We start from the raw sequence: 16,927 nt of genomic DNA on the forward strand, positions 1-16,927 counted from the left end.
TTTATCCAGGATGTTTATGTTGCGCGTCGTCGCTTTAAGATGTTCTGTTCATATTTATTTTTTTGCGGTTGCATCCGACTCTAAAGCCGCATGGCTCACCAGGGCTATCTATACCTAATGAATGAAACTTGAAGGTTTGTGTCACGTAGACAGAACGTGATCATTCGTTACGAGTACAGCACCACCGGTCCGAGTTTCGACGTTTCGCTGCCAGGAACCACAACGCGCTTCGTCAGGCGACACAGCCAAGGTGTGCATACTGCTGATCTACGTGTTAGTAACGCCAACTTGTTATACTTGAGAGAAAGTCAAGGAAGGGCGGTCTGGGGCCGTCTTCCTCCTCCACCTCCTCCTTCTCCTTTCACGTGCACCCGAGTCACGGACCACGCGCGCGTTGTTGTTGTTGTTGTTGTTCTAAACCCGCGCGCTCACCCTCACTCACTCACCCTCACTCACTCACCTACACTCACTCACCACTCACCCACCACCATTCACCGACCACTCACACTCACCCACCACTCACACTCACCGCTCACCCTCACACCCGCGCGCTCACTCACCCATTCACTCACCCTCACACCCGCGCGCTCACTCACCCATTCACTCACCCACACTCACTTATGCTCACTCACCACTCACCCACACACCCTCATTCACCACTCCTCACTCACCCTCACTCCACTCATTCACCCACAATCACTCACCCACCAACACTCGCTCACACTCACCCACACCTGCAATTCGATCTCCCGATGCCCCCGCGTGAACCCGTTCACCTGCCGACGCCTGCCTTAGCCCGCATCCCGCCGTTCATTTGCGTCGCCCGTGCCAGGCTAGGTGCACTCACGACGCCACGCGCGAAAGTACAAACGCGGCGGCGAGGAGGGCGGCGATTTCAAAACTTTTAAAATTATCGCGACCCACGCCTCGGCCGACAACAACCAAACAACAACAACAAACAACAACAACCACCACCAGCCTCGTCAGGCGTTCTCGCTTAGCACGGCACGGGTGGCGGCGGTGGAAAATCACCTGAGGCAGTCAAAACGACGGCGAGCAGAGCCCAGGCGATGACGCTGGAAACCCGGGTCCGCATGTTGGCAACACGCGAGTGAGGGGATTGGTGAGGGGAGTTGGTGGTGAGGGTGGTGAGGTTTGGGGAGATAAGGAAACGATAGCCTAGAAGGGAGAAGATATAACTTGGGGAAAGCACAGGCGGCAACGGCGCACGGTAGCAGTGGAGAGGTGAGAGGGTGTTGGCAGGAAAATCGGAAAGACGCGAACGAGTTGCTGAGGAGGGGGGGTGAGAAGAGGGAGCTCTGAGTGGGGCCGCCGCGGGCGGGAGCTTATATAGGGAGGGGGTGGAGGTCGTGACGTAGAGCTCGAAGCGCCGCCCACAGCGTTGCGTGGGCGGGGCTTCTAGCCTGACGTGAGTGGGTGGGTGAGTGGGTGGGTGAGTGGGTGGGTGGGTCAGTGGGTGGGTGAGTAAGTGGGTGTGTGGGTGGGTGAGTAAGTGGGTGTGTGGGTGGGTGAGTAAGTGGGTGTGTGGGTGGGTGAGTGAGTGGGTGTGTGGGTGGATGGGTGAGTGAATGAGTGGGTGAGTGAATGAGTGTGGGTGAGTGAGTGAATGAGTGGGTGGGTGGGTGAGTGAATGAGTGGGTAAGTGAATGAGTGGGTGAGTGAATGAGTGGGTGAGTGAATGAGTGGGTGAGTAGGTGTGTGGGTGGGTGAGTGAATGAGTGGGTGAGTGAATGAGTGGGTGGGTGGGTGAGTGATTGATTGAGTGAGTGAATGGGTGAATGAGTGGGCGAGTGCGTGAGTGAATGAATGTGTGCATGAGCGTGTGGGTGAGATGAGTGAATGAGTGGGTGAGTGGATGAGTGTGTTAGTGAATAAGTGAGTGGGTTAATTAGTGAGTGAATTAGTGTGCGAGTGAATGAGTGAGAGAATAAGTGAGTGGGTGAGTAGATGAGTTGTTTAATTGGTGAATAGGTGAGTGTGTGAATGAGTGGGTGGGTGATTGAGTGATTGAATGAACGAGTGAATGAGTGAGTTTCAGGTTTATTGCGTTTCACCAGGTGGAAAACTCAAGACAGCAGGTATAGGAGACGTATTTGCAAGAGTGGTCTTGGTTATTGGCTTAAGAACAATAAAGGACACCAATGACAGCGAATAGAAATGGAAGCAAAAACAACAGTTTCACATTAGATTTCGAAACCACTGCACGAAGGTGAATCAATGTTAAATAATAACATTCCATGCAGCGTGAGTCTGCAAAGGGCAATCATGTTTAGATTGAGCATTGCTAAAATGACAATGAAGTTACAGAAACATGAAACAGATATAGGGTGCATAATATTCAAATTATAAACCAAAAAGTTAACACAACCCATTTCCAGGTTCCAATTGAAAACGTGTCACGCATTCAGGTTGGAAATCCCCCACGACCTTGCGTTGGCGGATGGAGGCCTTCATGCAGCTGTGGACTTAGAAACGACTGAAATGAGTGTTATACACTTTAAACACCGCTGCCTTGGTGTAACACGTATAGGCTTTCACGACCAATATCATCCATAATATGGGTTAGATCGCGTAAAGGTGTCGTTAAACCCGCCACAGCCAATTAGTAAGGTTTGTCACAGAACATGGCAATTCGTTACTAGTGTAATGACGCACTCAGAGACACGAGGAGTAGGAGGCACTCTATGTATTAACAGCCTTCACAAGTTACAAGGGATCACAACAACTCTCAGCCAGGACAGCTGGCAGACTGCCTGACTGACGACGCCGAGAAGGTGAAGATGGTGACGAAGACTTCAACAGCCTGATGGGATCCCACTCCACGCAACAGCCCCGAACATTCGCTCGGGGTCCCCTTTTATCTTCCTGGCGTGACCTTGCTCCGCCCTCGGCCACGCCCCCCTTCCAGAACCTACTCGCGGGTTCCCGGGGTTACCTCACGTGCCCCTCTCTCTGCTTATCACGTGACCTGGTGACAGACAGCGCTGCTGCAACTGCAGATCCCCTTCTCTGCCAGCAACCCGCACTATGCTACGAAGTGACCCATTGCATGTCACTACACTAGTAGAGCACACCAGTGTGTTGGAGAGTAAATCCACAACATTTAAAATCTGAGTACGACGTTTCGCTAGTAATTACAATCGGCATCATCAGGTGATGGCCAAAAAAAACAGACGCAATGATGATATTGGTCGTGAAAGATATAGGGTCACTAATATACCCATTACATCCCGTGGCTACCGGTCCCTTTGCACTCACAACTGATACTCCTGTCATTACCTCCCGTGGCCACCGGTCCCTTCGCACTCACAACTGACTCCCCTGTCATTACCTCCCGTGGCCACCAGTCCCTTCACACTCACAACTGATACCCCTGTCATTACCTCCCTTGGCCACTGGTCCCTTCACACTCACAACTGATACCCCTGTCATTATCTCCCGTGGCCACCAGTCCCTTCACACTCACAACTGACTCCCCTGGCATTACCTCCCGTAGCCACCAGTCCCTTCACACTCACAACTAACTGACTCCCCTGTCATTACCTCCCGTAGCCACCGGTCCCTTCGCACTCACAACTGACACCCCTGTCATTAGCTCCCGTGGCCACCAGTCCCTTCACACTCACAACTGACTCCTCTGTCATTACCTCCCGTGGCCACCAGTCCCTTCACACTCACAACTGACTGCCCTGTCATTACCTCTCGTGGCCACCAGTCCCTTCGCACTCACAACTGATACCCCTGTCATTACCTCCCGTGGCCACCAGTCCCTTCACACTCACAGCTGACTCCCCTGTCATTAGCTCCCGTGGCCACCAGTCCCTTCACACTCACAACTGACTCCTCTGTCATTACCTCCCGTGGCCACCAGTCCCTTCACACTCACAGCTGACTTCCCTGTCATTAGCTCCCGTGGCCACCAGTCCCTTCACACTCACAACTGATACCCCTGTCATTACCTCCCGTGGCCACCAGTCCCTTCACACTCACAACTGACTCCCCTGGCATTACCTCCCGTAGCCACCAGTCCCTTCACACTCACAACTAACTGACTCCCCTGTCATTACCTCCCGTAGCCACCGGTCCCTTCGCACTCACAACTGACACCCCTGTCATTAGCTCCCGTGGCCACCAGTCCCTTCACACTCACAACTGACTCCTCTGTCATTACCTCCCGTGGCCACCAGTCCCTTCACACTCACAACTGACTGCCCTGTCATTACCTCTCGTGGCCACCAGTCCCTTCGCACTCACAACTGATACCCCTGTCATTACCTCCCGTGGCCACCAGTCCCTTCACACTCACAGCTGACTCCCCTGTCATTAGCTCCCGTGGCCACCAGTCCCTTCACACTCACAACTGACTCCTCTGTCATTACCTCCCGTGGCCACCAGTCCCTTCACACTCACAGCTGACTTCCCTGTCATTAGCTCCCGTGGCCACCAGTCCCTTCACACTCACAACTGATACCCCTGTCATTACCTCCCGTGGCCACCAGTCCCTTCACACTCACAGCTGACTCCCCTGTCATTACCTCCCGTGGCCACCAGTCCCTTCACACTCACAGCTGACTCCCCTGTCATTACCTCCCGTGGCCACCAGTCCCTTCACACTCACAGCTGACTCCCCTGTCATTACCTCCCGTGGCCACCAGTCCCTTCGCACTTGCAACTGATATCCCTGTCATTACCTCCCGTGGCCACCAGTCCCTTCGCACTCACAACTGACACCCCTGTCATTACCTCCCGTGACCACTAGTCCCTTCTCACTCACAACTGATACCCCTGTCATTACATCCCGTCGCTACAGTACTAATAATTCGGTGACAAAGGGACGAGACCACAATGCAATAGGGTTACCCACAATAGTGAGGGTGGTCCGTGACGTCACGACCACGCCCACGGCACTACCTCGCTTTGCCTTCTGCCCTGACTCTTGTCCAATCAGTGTCTCGATCGCGCTCCCCGTCCCCCACTCACGATCCCCTCGTTTGGCTACGCTCACTCAGCATCGCCCCTCCCCCTCCGGAGGTTACAGATGGGCTGTTCTGTGAACTTAATCACTGCTAAAATTTTATCTTTTTGTGCCAGCAGAGCCGGCCCAGCCACTAAGCGACCCTTGCAATTGCAAAGGGCCCCGTGGCCACCAGAGGGCCCCCCTAGAGTCACTGCGAGCTAGTGGGTGAAAAAAATCATACATCAAAGGGGCCTCCAACCAAATTTTGCTTAGGGCCCCCAAAGGTCTAGGGCCGGTTCTGTGTGCCAGTATCAAAGTATGAAAAAATAAAAAAAGGTTTCACCCTTTCTGATAGTTCCGCTGTCTTTGTACTGCTCGCCTTTTGGCGTTTTCTGGTTTGACACTGGTGAAACGAGGGGGCCGTCCATAAATGACGTCACGCACCTAAGGGGAAAGGGGTCAGACCTTTGTGACGATGTGTGACGATGGGGGGGGGGGGGGTGAGAAAGGTGACGTCACATCAAAATGCGCAACTTTAAATAAATATAGACAAAACGTTTTACTTAATTAAATGGACTTTTTAATAAATGTTTCTCCTACAACATCAGAGGGCAGCGCCACATTAAATACGCACTACAATGAAAATAGTTTAAAGCGATTTGAAGCATTTTTATTTTCGAAATGGAAATATGGTTTTGGGGGAGGGGGGGGGGAACAGAACTTTGTGACGTCATATTTGAGGGGGGGGGGGGGTCTGACTTTTTGTGACGTCGTGTGACGAGGGGGGGGGGTCAAAAATCGTCAAAAATCGCGTGACGTCATTTATGGACGGCCCCAAACAGGACTCCTTGCAAAATGTTTCTGTTTGATGTTTTAACATCTTAACACCTCCTGTTTTATTGCCAGAAAGGGTCAAACCTTCATATAGTTTTTTTTTCTTGTTAGATCGCGTAAATATAAATGTGTCGTTAAACACGCCACAACCAATTAGTAAGGTTTGTCACATAAACAGAACGTGGCCAATTCGTGACGAGTACAGCAGACCGGTAGTGTTGGACAGCAAACCGACAATATTTACAATCTGAAAAAAAAACTAAACTATGGGTAATTGTGGTCGCGAAAACCCACGTGTTCAATTTACAACCTGAGTTCGACGTTTCGCCAGTAAGTACAACCGGCATCACCAGGGGGACAGTCAGCTTTGTTCCTTAAACAGAGGGGGATAGATGTGATGACATCACTTGTGAACCCTTCACGTACGAAGTGCGGTATTTATGAATGCGTATAAATTACAATGGGTATTCATTGCACGGTTGGGTTATTCTATATTCTCATTTTTTCACACAATCACTGCCACCTGCTGGTCACGCTGCCTCAAGCCCCGCGTTCGACTCGTCAGGGACCAATTCTAAGGCGCTGGGGGCTCATTGTGCAGATAGATCCCAAGACAGGGGGTAGGGGCAGTGCCGGACGAAGCTGGTGCGGGGCCTGTAGCACATGTTATGAAGGGGCCCTAAATAAAATAAAAACACGTAAATATTAAAACATAAATTTTTTACTTGCATAGTTAAGTAATTGTATTTTCTCAGTTGCTATACAGCCAGATAATACGATAAATCGCTCATCTTAAACACCCAGTCGTTCGTAAAAGTTGAAGGCGGTATAGTACTACAGTAATAGAGCAAGTGCAGAATCACTAAATATGTAGTAGTAGTAGCTACTACATATGTAGTAGTAGCTACATCTTAGCTACATGTGTGGTAGCTGCATGTGTAGTAGCTACAGATGGAGTAGCTACTACACATGTAGCTACTACTACTACATATGTAGTGAGTCTGCACTTGCTCTATTACTATAGTACTATACCGCTTTCAACTTGTATGAATGACTGGGTGTTTAAGATGAGCGATTTATCGTAGCTACTACACGTGCAGTAGCTACTACACGTGCAGTAGCTACTACACGTGCAGTAGCTACTACACGTGCAGTAGCTACTACACGTGCAGCTACTACACGTGCAGCTACTACACGTGCAGCTACTACTACACGTGCAGCTACTACTACACGTGCAGCTACTACTACACGTGCAGCTACTACTACACGTGCAGCTACTACTACACGTGCAGCTACTACTACACGTGCAGCTACTACTACACGTGCAGCTACTACTACACGTGCAGCTACTACTACACGTGCAGCTACTACTACACGTGCAGCTACTACTACACGTGCAGCTACTACTACACGTGCAGCTACTACTACACGTGCAGCTACTACTACACGTGCAGCTACTACACGTGCAGCTACTACACGTGTAGCTACTACACGTGTAGCTACTACACGTGCAGCTACTACACGTGCAGCTACTACACGTGCAGCTACTACTACATATGTAGTGGTAGCTACTACTACTACTACATATGTAGTACATATGTAGTAGTAGTAGCTACCACACAAGTAGCTACCACACGTGTAGCTACTTGTGCAACAAGGATCATCCGGCGCTGGGTAGGGGGAACATTTTTCTTCCCGGAGTACTGAATACGACGTTCTAAAAAAACGCAAATTTTTTTTCAATTTTACCAGGTAAAGACCCCATTGAGCTATACAGATGCCTTTTTGTTGTCAGATGCGACCCTGGTCATCGCGAATGATGAACTAAACGGAGCGGGCTTGTCACGTAGAAGTTTATAGCCGCCAAATGAACGTGGAGACAGAGACACTAAAAAACTCCGAATTGCGGCTATGGAACTGAAACTATGGATCGTACAGTAAACACACTGCTGCTTTGCACTCCGTCAACAGAGGAAGAGGAACGGCAAAACGACACTCTCTCGCTCTCTCTGCTGAAGCACTATCGTCGTAGCCAGCGGCAGGAGCAGATCTTGACATTGGCATGTAGCTCCTGGATTTATTGTTGTTGCTGCCAGGGCCGGATTACCCTCGGAGCAAAAGTAGCTACACAAGGGAGCAGAATTCGTGCTGCTCGCAGCAGACATCGTAGATGTCGCGATTTTCACCTTAAGACGGGCGCTTGTGTTGCGTTCGAAACGTCGTGATTTATTTTATTGTATTTCTACCTACGTGACTTTACCGAAATAACCAAATAGTATAGCTACATATGCTACGGGCCCCGCACTTTCAAGGGCCCCGCGCTAAATGCTTTCAAGCTATCAATTCCGGTGCAGTGATTCTGCACTCGCTCTATTACTATAGTACTATACCGCCTTCAACTTTTACGAACGACTGGGTTCATCTTCTTGGTTTTTTCGGTAAAGTCACGAAGAAGGGAAATAATAAAGTAATAAAAATACAACATTATTTTATTATGTTTTATTTTATTATTTTATTATTTCCCTTCTTCGTGACTTTACCGAAAAAACCAAGAAGATGAATCCCTGCAGTCACGAAAGCTTTAAATCGGAACGACTGGGTGTTTAAGGTTCGCGATTTGTCGTATTATCTGGCTGTATAGCAAATGAAAACATACGATTACTTTACTATGCGAGTTAAAAATGTGTTTTAATATTTACGTGTTTTTTATTTATTTAGGACACTTTTATAACATCTACTACAGGCCCCGCAATAGCTTCATCCGGCACTGGCTGCTGGTAGCTGTTTCCAGGAAGAGAATCCCAGAGTATGGGCTACTCCGGCTTTGGCCGTGGTGGGAGTTCAAGTTGACAAGGATGTCACCACGTAGGGATTCCCCGCCTTATCAGTCGGTCCAGCTAGGCCAGGGGTCGGAAACCAAAATAACACAAGATTAAAACGCAGTTTTTTTTCGAATTCGGTAAAAAAGAAAAACCTTCAATATTTCAAGAGCCGCCAATGGTGCATTGTGGTGGAATACGAGACACGGTGGGTGCTTGATAAATAACGTGACGAAACAGCCCTTAAAGAGCCAGGTTGCTGACCCCTGTTCATGGTGAACTGAACTCCCATGCTGAACTGGAACTTCCACGCTAATCTGGACTTCCATGGTAAACTAAACTCCCATGGTGAACTGGACTTCCATGGTGAACTGGACTTCCATGGTAAACTAAACTCCCATGGTGAACTGGACTTCCATGGTGAACTGGACTTCCATGGTAAACTAAACTCCCATGGTGAACTGGACTTCCATGGTGAACTGGACTTCCATGGTAAACTAAACTCCCATGGTGAACTGGACTTCCATGGTGAACTGGACTTCCATGGTAAACTAGTCGCCGCCGTGCTGCTCTGTGACTCGCACGCGAAGGGGCACCATTTATTAACGCGCACGCACCCAGGAAAACACACACCACGCAACACCACCACCACCACCAACAACAACTAGCACGTCAGTGTTATTATATTAGTTTATGTTTTTCCGATACACGCGACGGCATATTTCAAAAACGATCGTCATCCTCATCATCGCCGTCGTTGTCATCATGGCCGGGTGGCGAATCTGTAAACCAGATGCCGCCCATGGCTCGACTCCATGGCTTCCCATTCCTCTCATGAGTGGCGAACGGCGGCTGTTAGCCCTTCTGCTTGGAGCACCGCCCAACCGAGGATTAAAGTCGCGCGACTAATTTCCCCTTTTTCCACTGGCACACCTGAACCGAGCTAGAGCAGGGCCCGCACGGTACAGGAGGGTTTTCCATCATCACACTCGAGCCGAGCCAGGGCAGGGCCCACACAGTACGGATGGGTTTTCCACTGGCACACCTGAGCCGAGCTAGAGCAGGGCCCGCACGGTATGGATGGGTTTTCCACTGGCACACCTGAGCCGAGCCAGGGCAGGGCCCACACAGTACGGATGGGTTTTCCACTGGCACACCTGAGCCGAGCCAGGGCAGCGCCTGAAAGGCATGGGAAGGTTTTCCACTGGCACACCTGAGCCGAGTCAGGCCAGCGCCTGCACGGTACAGGTTGATTTTCCACTGGCAATTTGTCGAGACGGAGCCAAAGCCGACACAGTGCTACAGAATCGGAAATTGATTTCCCCGAGTAAAGCCCATTGAGCACAGAAGCTGCTGGCTTCCCAATAAGACAACATTCAGAATCAACGTCACGCGTTTAGAGCATTTGGCTGCTGCTATAGATTTCCACGCGACAATAAGCCGCTTCTCGTAGGAGCTATCATTTGTGAAATGCCAGGTAAAGCGCCTAAAAAAAAACAACTACATAACTCGGCGGGTCTTACCTGGTGAAATAAAAAATAATCCGTAGCTTAGTTTACCGTCAAAAGGCATTCGAATCTGGTTCAGGGCCAAGCAGGGCCAGGAACGGACGGGGTTAATCACATTCGTCGCACGGCCGATACTTGACACGTTCACACTGCGTGCGACCCCCACCCCCGCCGAGGGAACTCAGAAGTAGTTCTGCGTCGTCTACTTTGGCGAGCCGTTCCCTTAATACTGATATGCATTGCAGGCGCCCGAGGAGCTCGCGACTGGGATATGAACACACGGAACACGCACGAGCGTCGAGAGTCATCAACCGCACGTGCAAGCAGATAAAAAAGACCAGGCCCGGTTAGAAAAAAAAAAAATTACAATCCCTTGCCTAGGTCTGCATCAAAGGTTCAAAATGCATCTTTGATTTTTTGTTGCTGCTGTTGCTGTAAGTAAACGACAGCGTTCCCGGCGGTCCAGGCGTAATTAGCACCACGTCAACAACCTAACGTCCACATTCCGCCGCCAAGGGCACGCACACCACGGGTGGGAGGGATTCTTCGCGTTCGCGGGGGGGGCGAGCCGCCCGCACGCGCGTACGTACGTAGCCGAACTTCTTTCGCACCGTGGTAAAGAGGGGGGGGAGCGACGAATCTTCTCCGTAATCCGACGCACTTTCATATTTACGCGATGTTGGTCGCGAAAAGCCTACCGCGCGTTAAACCGAACACGTTACGAGGTCGCCACTCATTTCACACGCCAAGTGCTCGCCAGAGTTGATACCGCAATGCCCCCCCCCCCCCCCGCAAGCCTCGTCAAGGAGCGCGAGCGAACCCGTCTCCACGCGAGCTCCGGTCACCGCCCCTCGCAGCGGCGGCGGCTTTCGAACGAGGACGGCAATCACCGCGCTTTCGGATGCGCCGATTCGGGGCCGTCTGGAACGCTCCTTCCATGCCGGATATCAGGAAGCCGCTGGGAGCTACGGTACTTTTAAAAACAATAATCGTCGAGACTGACAAACTCACTTCTTTAGAGGCGCCTTTTCGCGTTTTAGTTTTAGTTCCCGCCGGTGCCTCCTCCCGATTAGCGGCGGTTGGCTACGTGCGGTGCGAGAGAAGTTCACCGTACACACCGCTGAGAGCGGAGTACAAATGCGTTGCTCTTTAGTTGAATTAGTGCTGTAAGAAAAACAAAACAATTTCACAGTATCTTGATCAACCTACAAATTGCCGACAACTTAGTGCTAAACTTACGATAAAAGACTACTTGAACACACAAACTCCACGACGACGTTGTCTTGATTAATGCCTGCACAGCCTCCTCACGCGTTCAACAACAAATCACGATCGCGAGCTGTTTTTTTAGTTTTTTTGCCGAGGGTCTACGTCAAGCAATCCGCTACGTCGACTCAACGCGCGGTGCGCAAACCATCATCTTTATCATCGTCGTCGTCGTTGTTGTTGTCATCACGCGAGGAGAGACACTGGGCGCATCGCTCAGTCTACTGGTCGGGGCAGTCGACGGCGCCCGTCGGCGTCACCGCCGGCGTCACCGCCACCACCGCCGCCGCCGGGACCACCGGCCGCCCGTCCTTCCGCGCCTCTGCGAGCGCCAGCACATCCTCCAGCAGGTTCCAGAGGCAGCTGTGCAGCGGGAACTCGTTGTCGACGAGGTTGACGAGGTGGTGGGAGGCGGCGACGCCCGACAGGAAGGCGCGGGAGGGCGACTCGGGCGGGTAGAGCGCGGCCCAGTGGTGGACCCACAGCCCAAACGCCTCGTCCTGAACACGCGCGCACAAGCAAAGACGCAGGTCCCCCGTGTAGTCTCCACGGACTGGTGGGGCAAGTGCTGTTAGCGAGCACAAGCAAAGACGCAGGTCCCCACTGTAGTCTCTACGGACTGGTGGGGCAAGTGCTGTTAGCGAGCGAGCAAAGACGCAGGTCCACCGTGTAACCTCGACAGACTGGTGGGGCAAGTGCTGTTAGCGAGCAAGCAAAGACGCAGGTCCCCCGTGTAGTCTCTACGGACTGGTGGGGCAAGTGCTGTTAGCGAGCACAAGCAAAGACGCAGGTCCCCCGTGTAGTCTCTACGACTGGTGGGGCAAGTGCTGTTAGCGAGCGAGCAAAGACGCAGGTCCCCCGTGTAGTCTCTACGGACTGGTGGGGCAAGTGCTGTTAGCGAGCAAGCAAAGACGCAGGTCCCCCGTGTAGTCTCTACGGACTGGTGGGGCAAGTGCTGTTAGCGAGCAAGCAAAGACGCAGGTCCCCCGTGTAGTCTCTACGGACTGGTGGGGCAAGTGCTGTTAGCGAGCAAGCAAAGACGCAGGTCCACCGTGTAGTCTCGACGGACTGGTGGGGCAAGTGCTGTTAGCGAGCAAGCAAAGACGCAGGTCCCCCGTGTAGTCTCTACGGACTGGTGGGGCAAGTGCTGTTAGCGAGCAAGCAAAGACGCAGGTCCCCCGTGTAGTCTCTACGGACTGGTGGGGCAAGTGCTGTTAGCGAGCAAGCAAAGACGCAGGTCCCCCGTGTAGTCTCTACGGACTGGTGGGGCAAGTGCTGTTAGCGAGCAAGCAAAGATGCAGGTCGCCCGCGTCTGTATACAAGACAAAGACTCCCTGTGTCGCCTCCTAGTGGCGATGTTTACACACCGCCACCAGGTACTAATTTGAGGCCGAGTCGACCTAGGGGAGGCCCAGGACCGGTTTAGATAATCGTCACCGGTGTTGGCCGTAAGCGGGAATCGAACTCGGGTCGCCGGGTTCGTAGCGCAGCACGCTAACCGCTACACTACCGCTCCCCCCCCATACACAAAGATCCCCCATATAGCCTTAACAGACTGTAGGGGCAAGTGCTGTTAGCGAGGACCTATGAAGGCCGCAACGGTACACGAGGGGGTGGGTGGCCAGCACCACGCCCGACCGCCTTGAGGCTGAGTCGACCTAGGGGAGGCCCAGGACCGGTTCAAATAATCATCACTGGTGTTGGCCGTGAGCAGGAATCGAAATCGGGTCGCCGGGTTCGTAGCGCAGCGCGCTAACCGCTACACTACCGCTGCTCCCATACACACACACGTGCGCGCACACACACGCGCACGCGCGCACACACGCACGTGCGCACACACACACACGCACCTTCCAGTACGTGAAGCTGATGGGGTCGACCACAGTGGGCTGGATGATTTCCCTGCCGGGGAAGATTCCCCAGGATGACCGCGTTCGGCCGCAGATCCGGGGCGTTCGTCATCGCCTCGCCCTGCACACACAGACAAAGATCCCCGTGTAGCCTTAACAGAGTGTAGGGGCAAGTGCTGTTAGCGAGCACCTATGAAGGCCAGAACGGCACACAAGGGGGCGGGTGGCCAGCGCCACGCCGCCTTTGTCTCCCAAGCAGCGATGTTTTTACGCACCGCACCAGGTACTCATTTGAGGCCGAGTCGACTTAGGGGAGGCCCAGAACCGGTTCATATAATCATCACTGGTGTTGGCCGTGAGCGGGAATCGAACTCGGTTGGCCAGGTTCGTAGCGCAGCGCGCTAACCGCGACACCACCGCTCACACACAAAAACAAAGATCCCCCGTATAGCTTTAACAGACTGTAGGGGCAAGTGCTGTTAGCGAGCACCTATGAACACACACACACACTGACACACGCATCCGCACACATATAGACGCACGCACACGTACACACACACGCACACACACAACAGACAGGTACACACACACACACGCATCCGCACAAATACAGACATGCGCACACGTACACACACGTACACACATGCGCACACGTACACACGCACGCACACACACAACAGACAGGTACACGCACGCAGATAGAGGCAAAGGTCCCCCACATAGCCCTGCAGAGAACGTTGGGGCAGGTGTGGTTAAGCACGCACCTTTAAGTCTTTAACGAACGTGCGTTAGGGTATTTGGCTGCTATGAATGTCCACATGAGGATGATGAAAGCCACTCAGGTCGCTGCTGTAAAAGAGCTACACAGCTTAGTGCGGCCTTAACCCGGTAAATTAAAAAACTAGTTTTATAGTTTACAAGGCGGAGTTTAAGGCCGGTATGGCGCACGAGAGGGTGGATGATGACGACGATGTAACTGCTGGTTGATGATAACGATGATTGACGACGACGACGACGACGACGACGATGACGACGACGACGATGATGACGATGATGACGACAACGATGATGACAACAAAGATGACGACGATGATGACGACGACGATGACGAGGTACCTGCTGGTTGATGATGTGGTAGTTGACGCGCGGCTCGTATTGCGGCAGCACCTCCAGCAGCGCCGACACCAGCTCAGGGGAGGCGAAGAACTCGAGGTACGGCCTGGCAGCAGCACGCACAGAGACACACAGAGACACAGAGATACAGAGACACAGAGATACAGAGACACAGAAACACAGAGACACAGAGACACATAGACACAGCTGCCCCCCCCCACAGCTGCCCCCCCCCCACAGCTGCCCCCCCCACAGCTGCCCCCCCCCACAGCTGCCCCCCCCCACAGCTGCCCCCCCCCACAGCTGCCCCCCCCCCCACAGCTGCCCCCCCCCCACCGCTGCCCCCCCCCCCCCCCACAGCTGCCCCCCCCCACAGCTGCCCCCCCCCACAGCTGCCCCCCCCCACAGCTGCCCCCCCCCCACAGCTGCCCCCCCCCACAGCTGCCCCCCCCACAGCTGCCCCCCCCCCACAGCTGCCCCCCCCCCACAGCTGCCCCCCCCCCACAGCTGCCCCCCCCCCACAGCTGCCCCCCCCCCACAGCTGCCCCCCCCCCACAGCTGCCCCCCCCCCACGGCTGCCCACCCCCCACGGCTGCCCCACCCCCACGGCCGCCCTCCCCCGCGACGGGACACCCCCCCCACCTCCACCCACCCACCCCCCAGACGGCTTCCCCACCTTCTGGAAGACGTATCCGCCGGGCGGGCCCCAGCCGAGTGCGGGGTCCGTGGAGGGCCGTGCGTTGGCGCGAGGCTGCGAGTTGATGGTGAGAACCCCGCGGCGGTTCAGGCCGGCCAGGTGCTCGATCAGCAAGGACGACTCGGCCGCCAGCGGCTCGTCGTTCCACGGCATGCACAGCACCTGCAGCGGCGGCGGCGTCACCGCGGTTTAGCGGCTGGGTGTGTCTGTGTGTGTGTCTGCGTGTGTGAGTGTGTGAGTGTCTGCGTGTGTGTGTGTCTTCGTGTGTGTGTGTCTGTGTGTGTGTGTGTGTCTGTGTGTGTGTGTGTCTGCGTGTGTGTGTGTCTGCGTGTGTGTGCGAGTCTGCGTGTGTGCGAGTCTGCGTGTGAGTATGCGTGTGAGTCTGCGTGTGTGCGAGTCTGCGTGTGAGTCTGCGTGTGTGTGTCTGCGTGTGTGTGTCTGCGTGTGTGTGAGTCTGCGTGTGTGTGAGTCTGGCGTGTGTGTGAGTCTGCGTGTGTGCGAGTCTGCGTGTGTGCGAGTCTGCGTGTGTGCGAGTCTGCGTGTGTGCGAGTCTGCGTGTGTGCGAGTCTGCGTGTGTGCGAGTCTGCGTGTGTGCGAGTCTGCGTGTGTGTGAGTCTGCGTGTGTGTGAGTCTGCGTGTGTGTGAGTCTGCGTGTGTGTGTGAGTCTGTGTGTGTGTGTGTGTGAGTCTGTGTGTGTCTGCGTGTGTGTGTGCGTGCGAGTCTGCGTGTGTGCGAGTCTGCGTGAGTGTGTGTCTGCGTGCGAGTCTGCGTGCGAGTCTGCGTGCGTGTGTGCGAGTCTGCGTGAGTCTGCGTGTGATTGTCTGTGTGTGTGTGTGAGTCTGTGTGTGTGTCTGCGTGTGTGTGTGCGAGTCTGCGCGAGTTTGCGTGTGTGTCTGCGTGTGTGTGAGTCTATGTGTGTGTCTGCGTGTGTGTGTGTGAGTCTGCGTGTGAGTGTCTGTGTGTCTGGGGTGTGTCGTGTGCGAGTCTGCGTGAGTCTGCGTGTGAGTGTCTGTGTGTGCGTGTCTGCGTGTGTGCGAGTCTGTGTGAGTCTGCGTGTGAGTGTCTGTGTGTCTGCGTGTGTGTGTGCGAGTCTGCGTGAGTCTGCGTGTGAGTGTCTGTGTGTGTGTCCGCGTGTGTGTGTCTGTGTGTGTGTGTCCGCGTGCATCACCTGCTTCCCGGAGCGGCTGGGCTCCCCCGTAATGTAGCAGGTGAACACGTCACGCACGTGTGTGTGTGTGAGTCTGCGTGCGTGTGTGTGTGAGTCTGCGTGTGTGTGTGTGCGAGTCTGCGTGTGTCTGAGTGTGTGTGTCTGTGTGCGTGTGTCCGCGGTGCGTCACCTGCTTCCCGGAGCGGCTGGGCTCCCCCGTGATGTAGCAGGTGAACACGTCGCGCACGTGTTCCGCGCTCGTCACCTCGTGGCCCCACATGTCCAGCAGCTGGGCGCGCGAGTAGCGGCTCTTCAGGTAGAAGAGGTAGTAGTCCGTGAGGTCGCCAAACGCCGGCGACGACGAGTTCCCCCTGAGCACACGGGGGAGGGGAGGGGGGTGGGAGCAGAGAAGGGGAGCATCAGGGACACAACGCACTCGGTCAGGCGCAGAGAGAGGCGACCGTGAGTTCAAACGAAGATCAGAAGATGAATGTCGCCAAGCCTCTACAGCCCCCCCCCCGCCCACGTGGGTCGCCTTGATTCCTCACGGCTCCCCACGACCTCTCCCCTGGTGTCACACTCTGTCCCCGTGTCCCCCTCTCGCTGTCCCCGCGTGTGTCTCTCCGCACCAGCGCCCGTTGGGGAACTCGTCCCAGGTCTGCGTGCGGTGGATGTAGCTCTTGGGCCGCGTCGCCCAGAAGATGGGGCGGACGTC

At 54.1% G+C, this 16,927-nt stretch overlaps 2 protein-coding genes across 4 annotated transcripts in view; both read right to left on the reverse strand.

Moving 5' to 3' along the window:
* LOC144735818 (porimin-like) overlaps positions 1-1,329 on the reverse strand; it is a 47,826-nt gene extending 46,497 nt beyond the window's left edge. For all 3 annotated transcript variants that reach the window (XM_078618340.1, XM_078618338.1, XM_078618341.1), the window contains exon 1: positions 1,033-1,329. In XM_078618340.1, coding sequence (XP_078474466.1) covers positions 1,033-1,096 — 64 coding nt within the window. In that variant the 5' untranslated portion in view covers positions 1,097-1,329. The remainder of the gene's footprint in view (positions 1-1,032) is intronic.
* A 7,978-nt stretch (positions 1,330-9,307) lies between these two features.
* On the reverse strand, positions 9,308-16,921 carry MTHFR (methylenetetrahydrofolate reductase). The gene is given in 7 exon segments (XM_078618303.1): positions 9,308-11,905; positions 13,256-13,330; positions 13,332-13,376; positions 14,372-14,472; positions 15,044-15,227; positions 16,403-16,583; positions 16,842-16,921. Coding segments are annotated over 6 exon segments (774 nt in total). The 5' UTR covers positions 16,493-16,583; positions 16,842-16,921; the 3' UTR covers positions 9,308-11,626.
* Between the last annotated feature and the right edge of the window lie 6 nt (positions 16,922-16,927).

The sequence above is a fragment of the Lampetra planeri genome, chromosome 57 (assembly GCF_965212315.1).
Source record: "Lampetra planeri chromosome 57, kcLamPlan1.2.h2, whole genome shotgun sequence".
Taxonomy (NCBI): domain Eukaryota; kingdom Metazoa; phylum Chordata; class Hyperoartia; order Petromyzontiformes; family Petromyzontidae; genus Lampetra; species Lampetra planeri.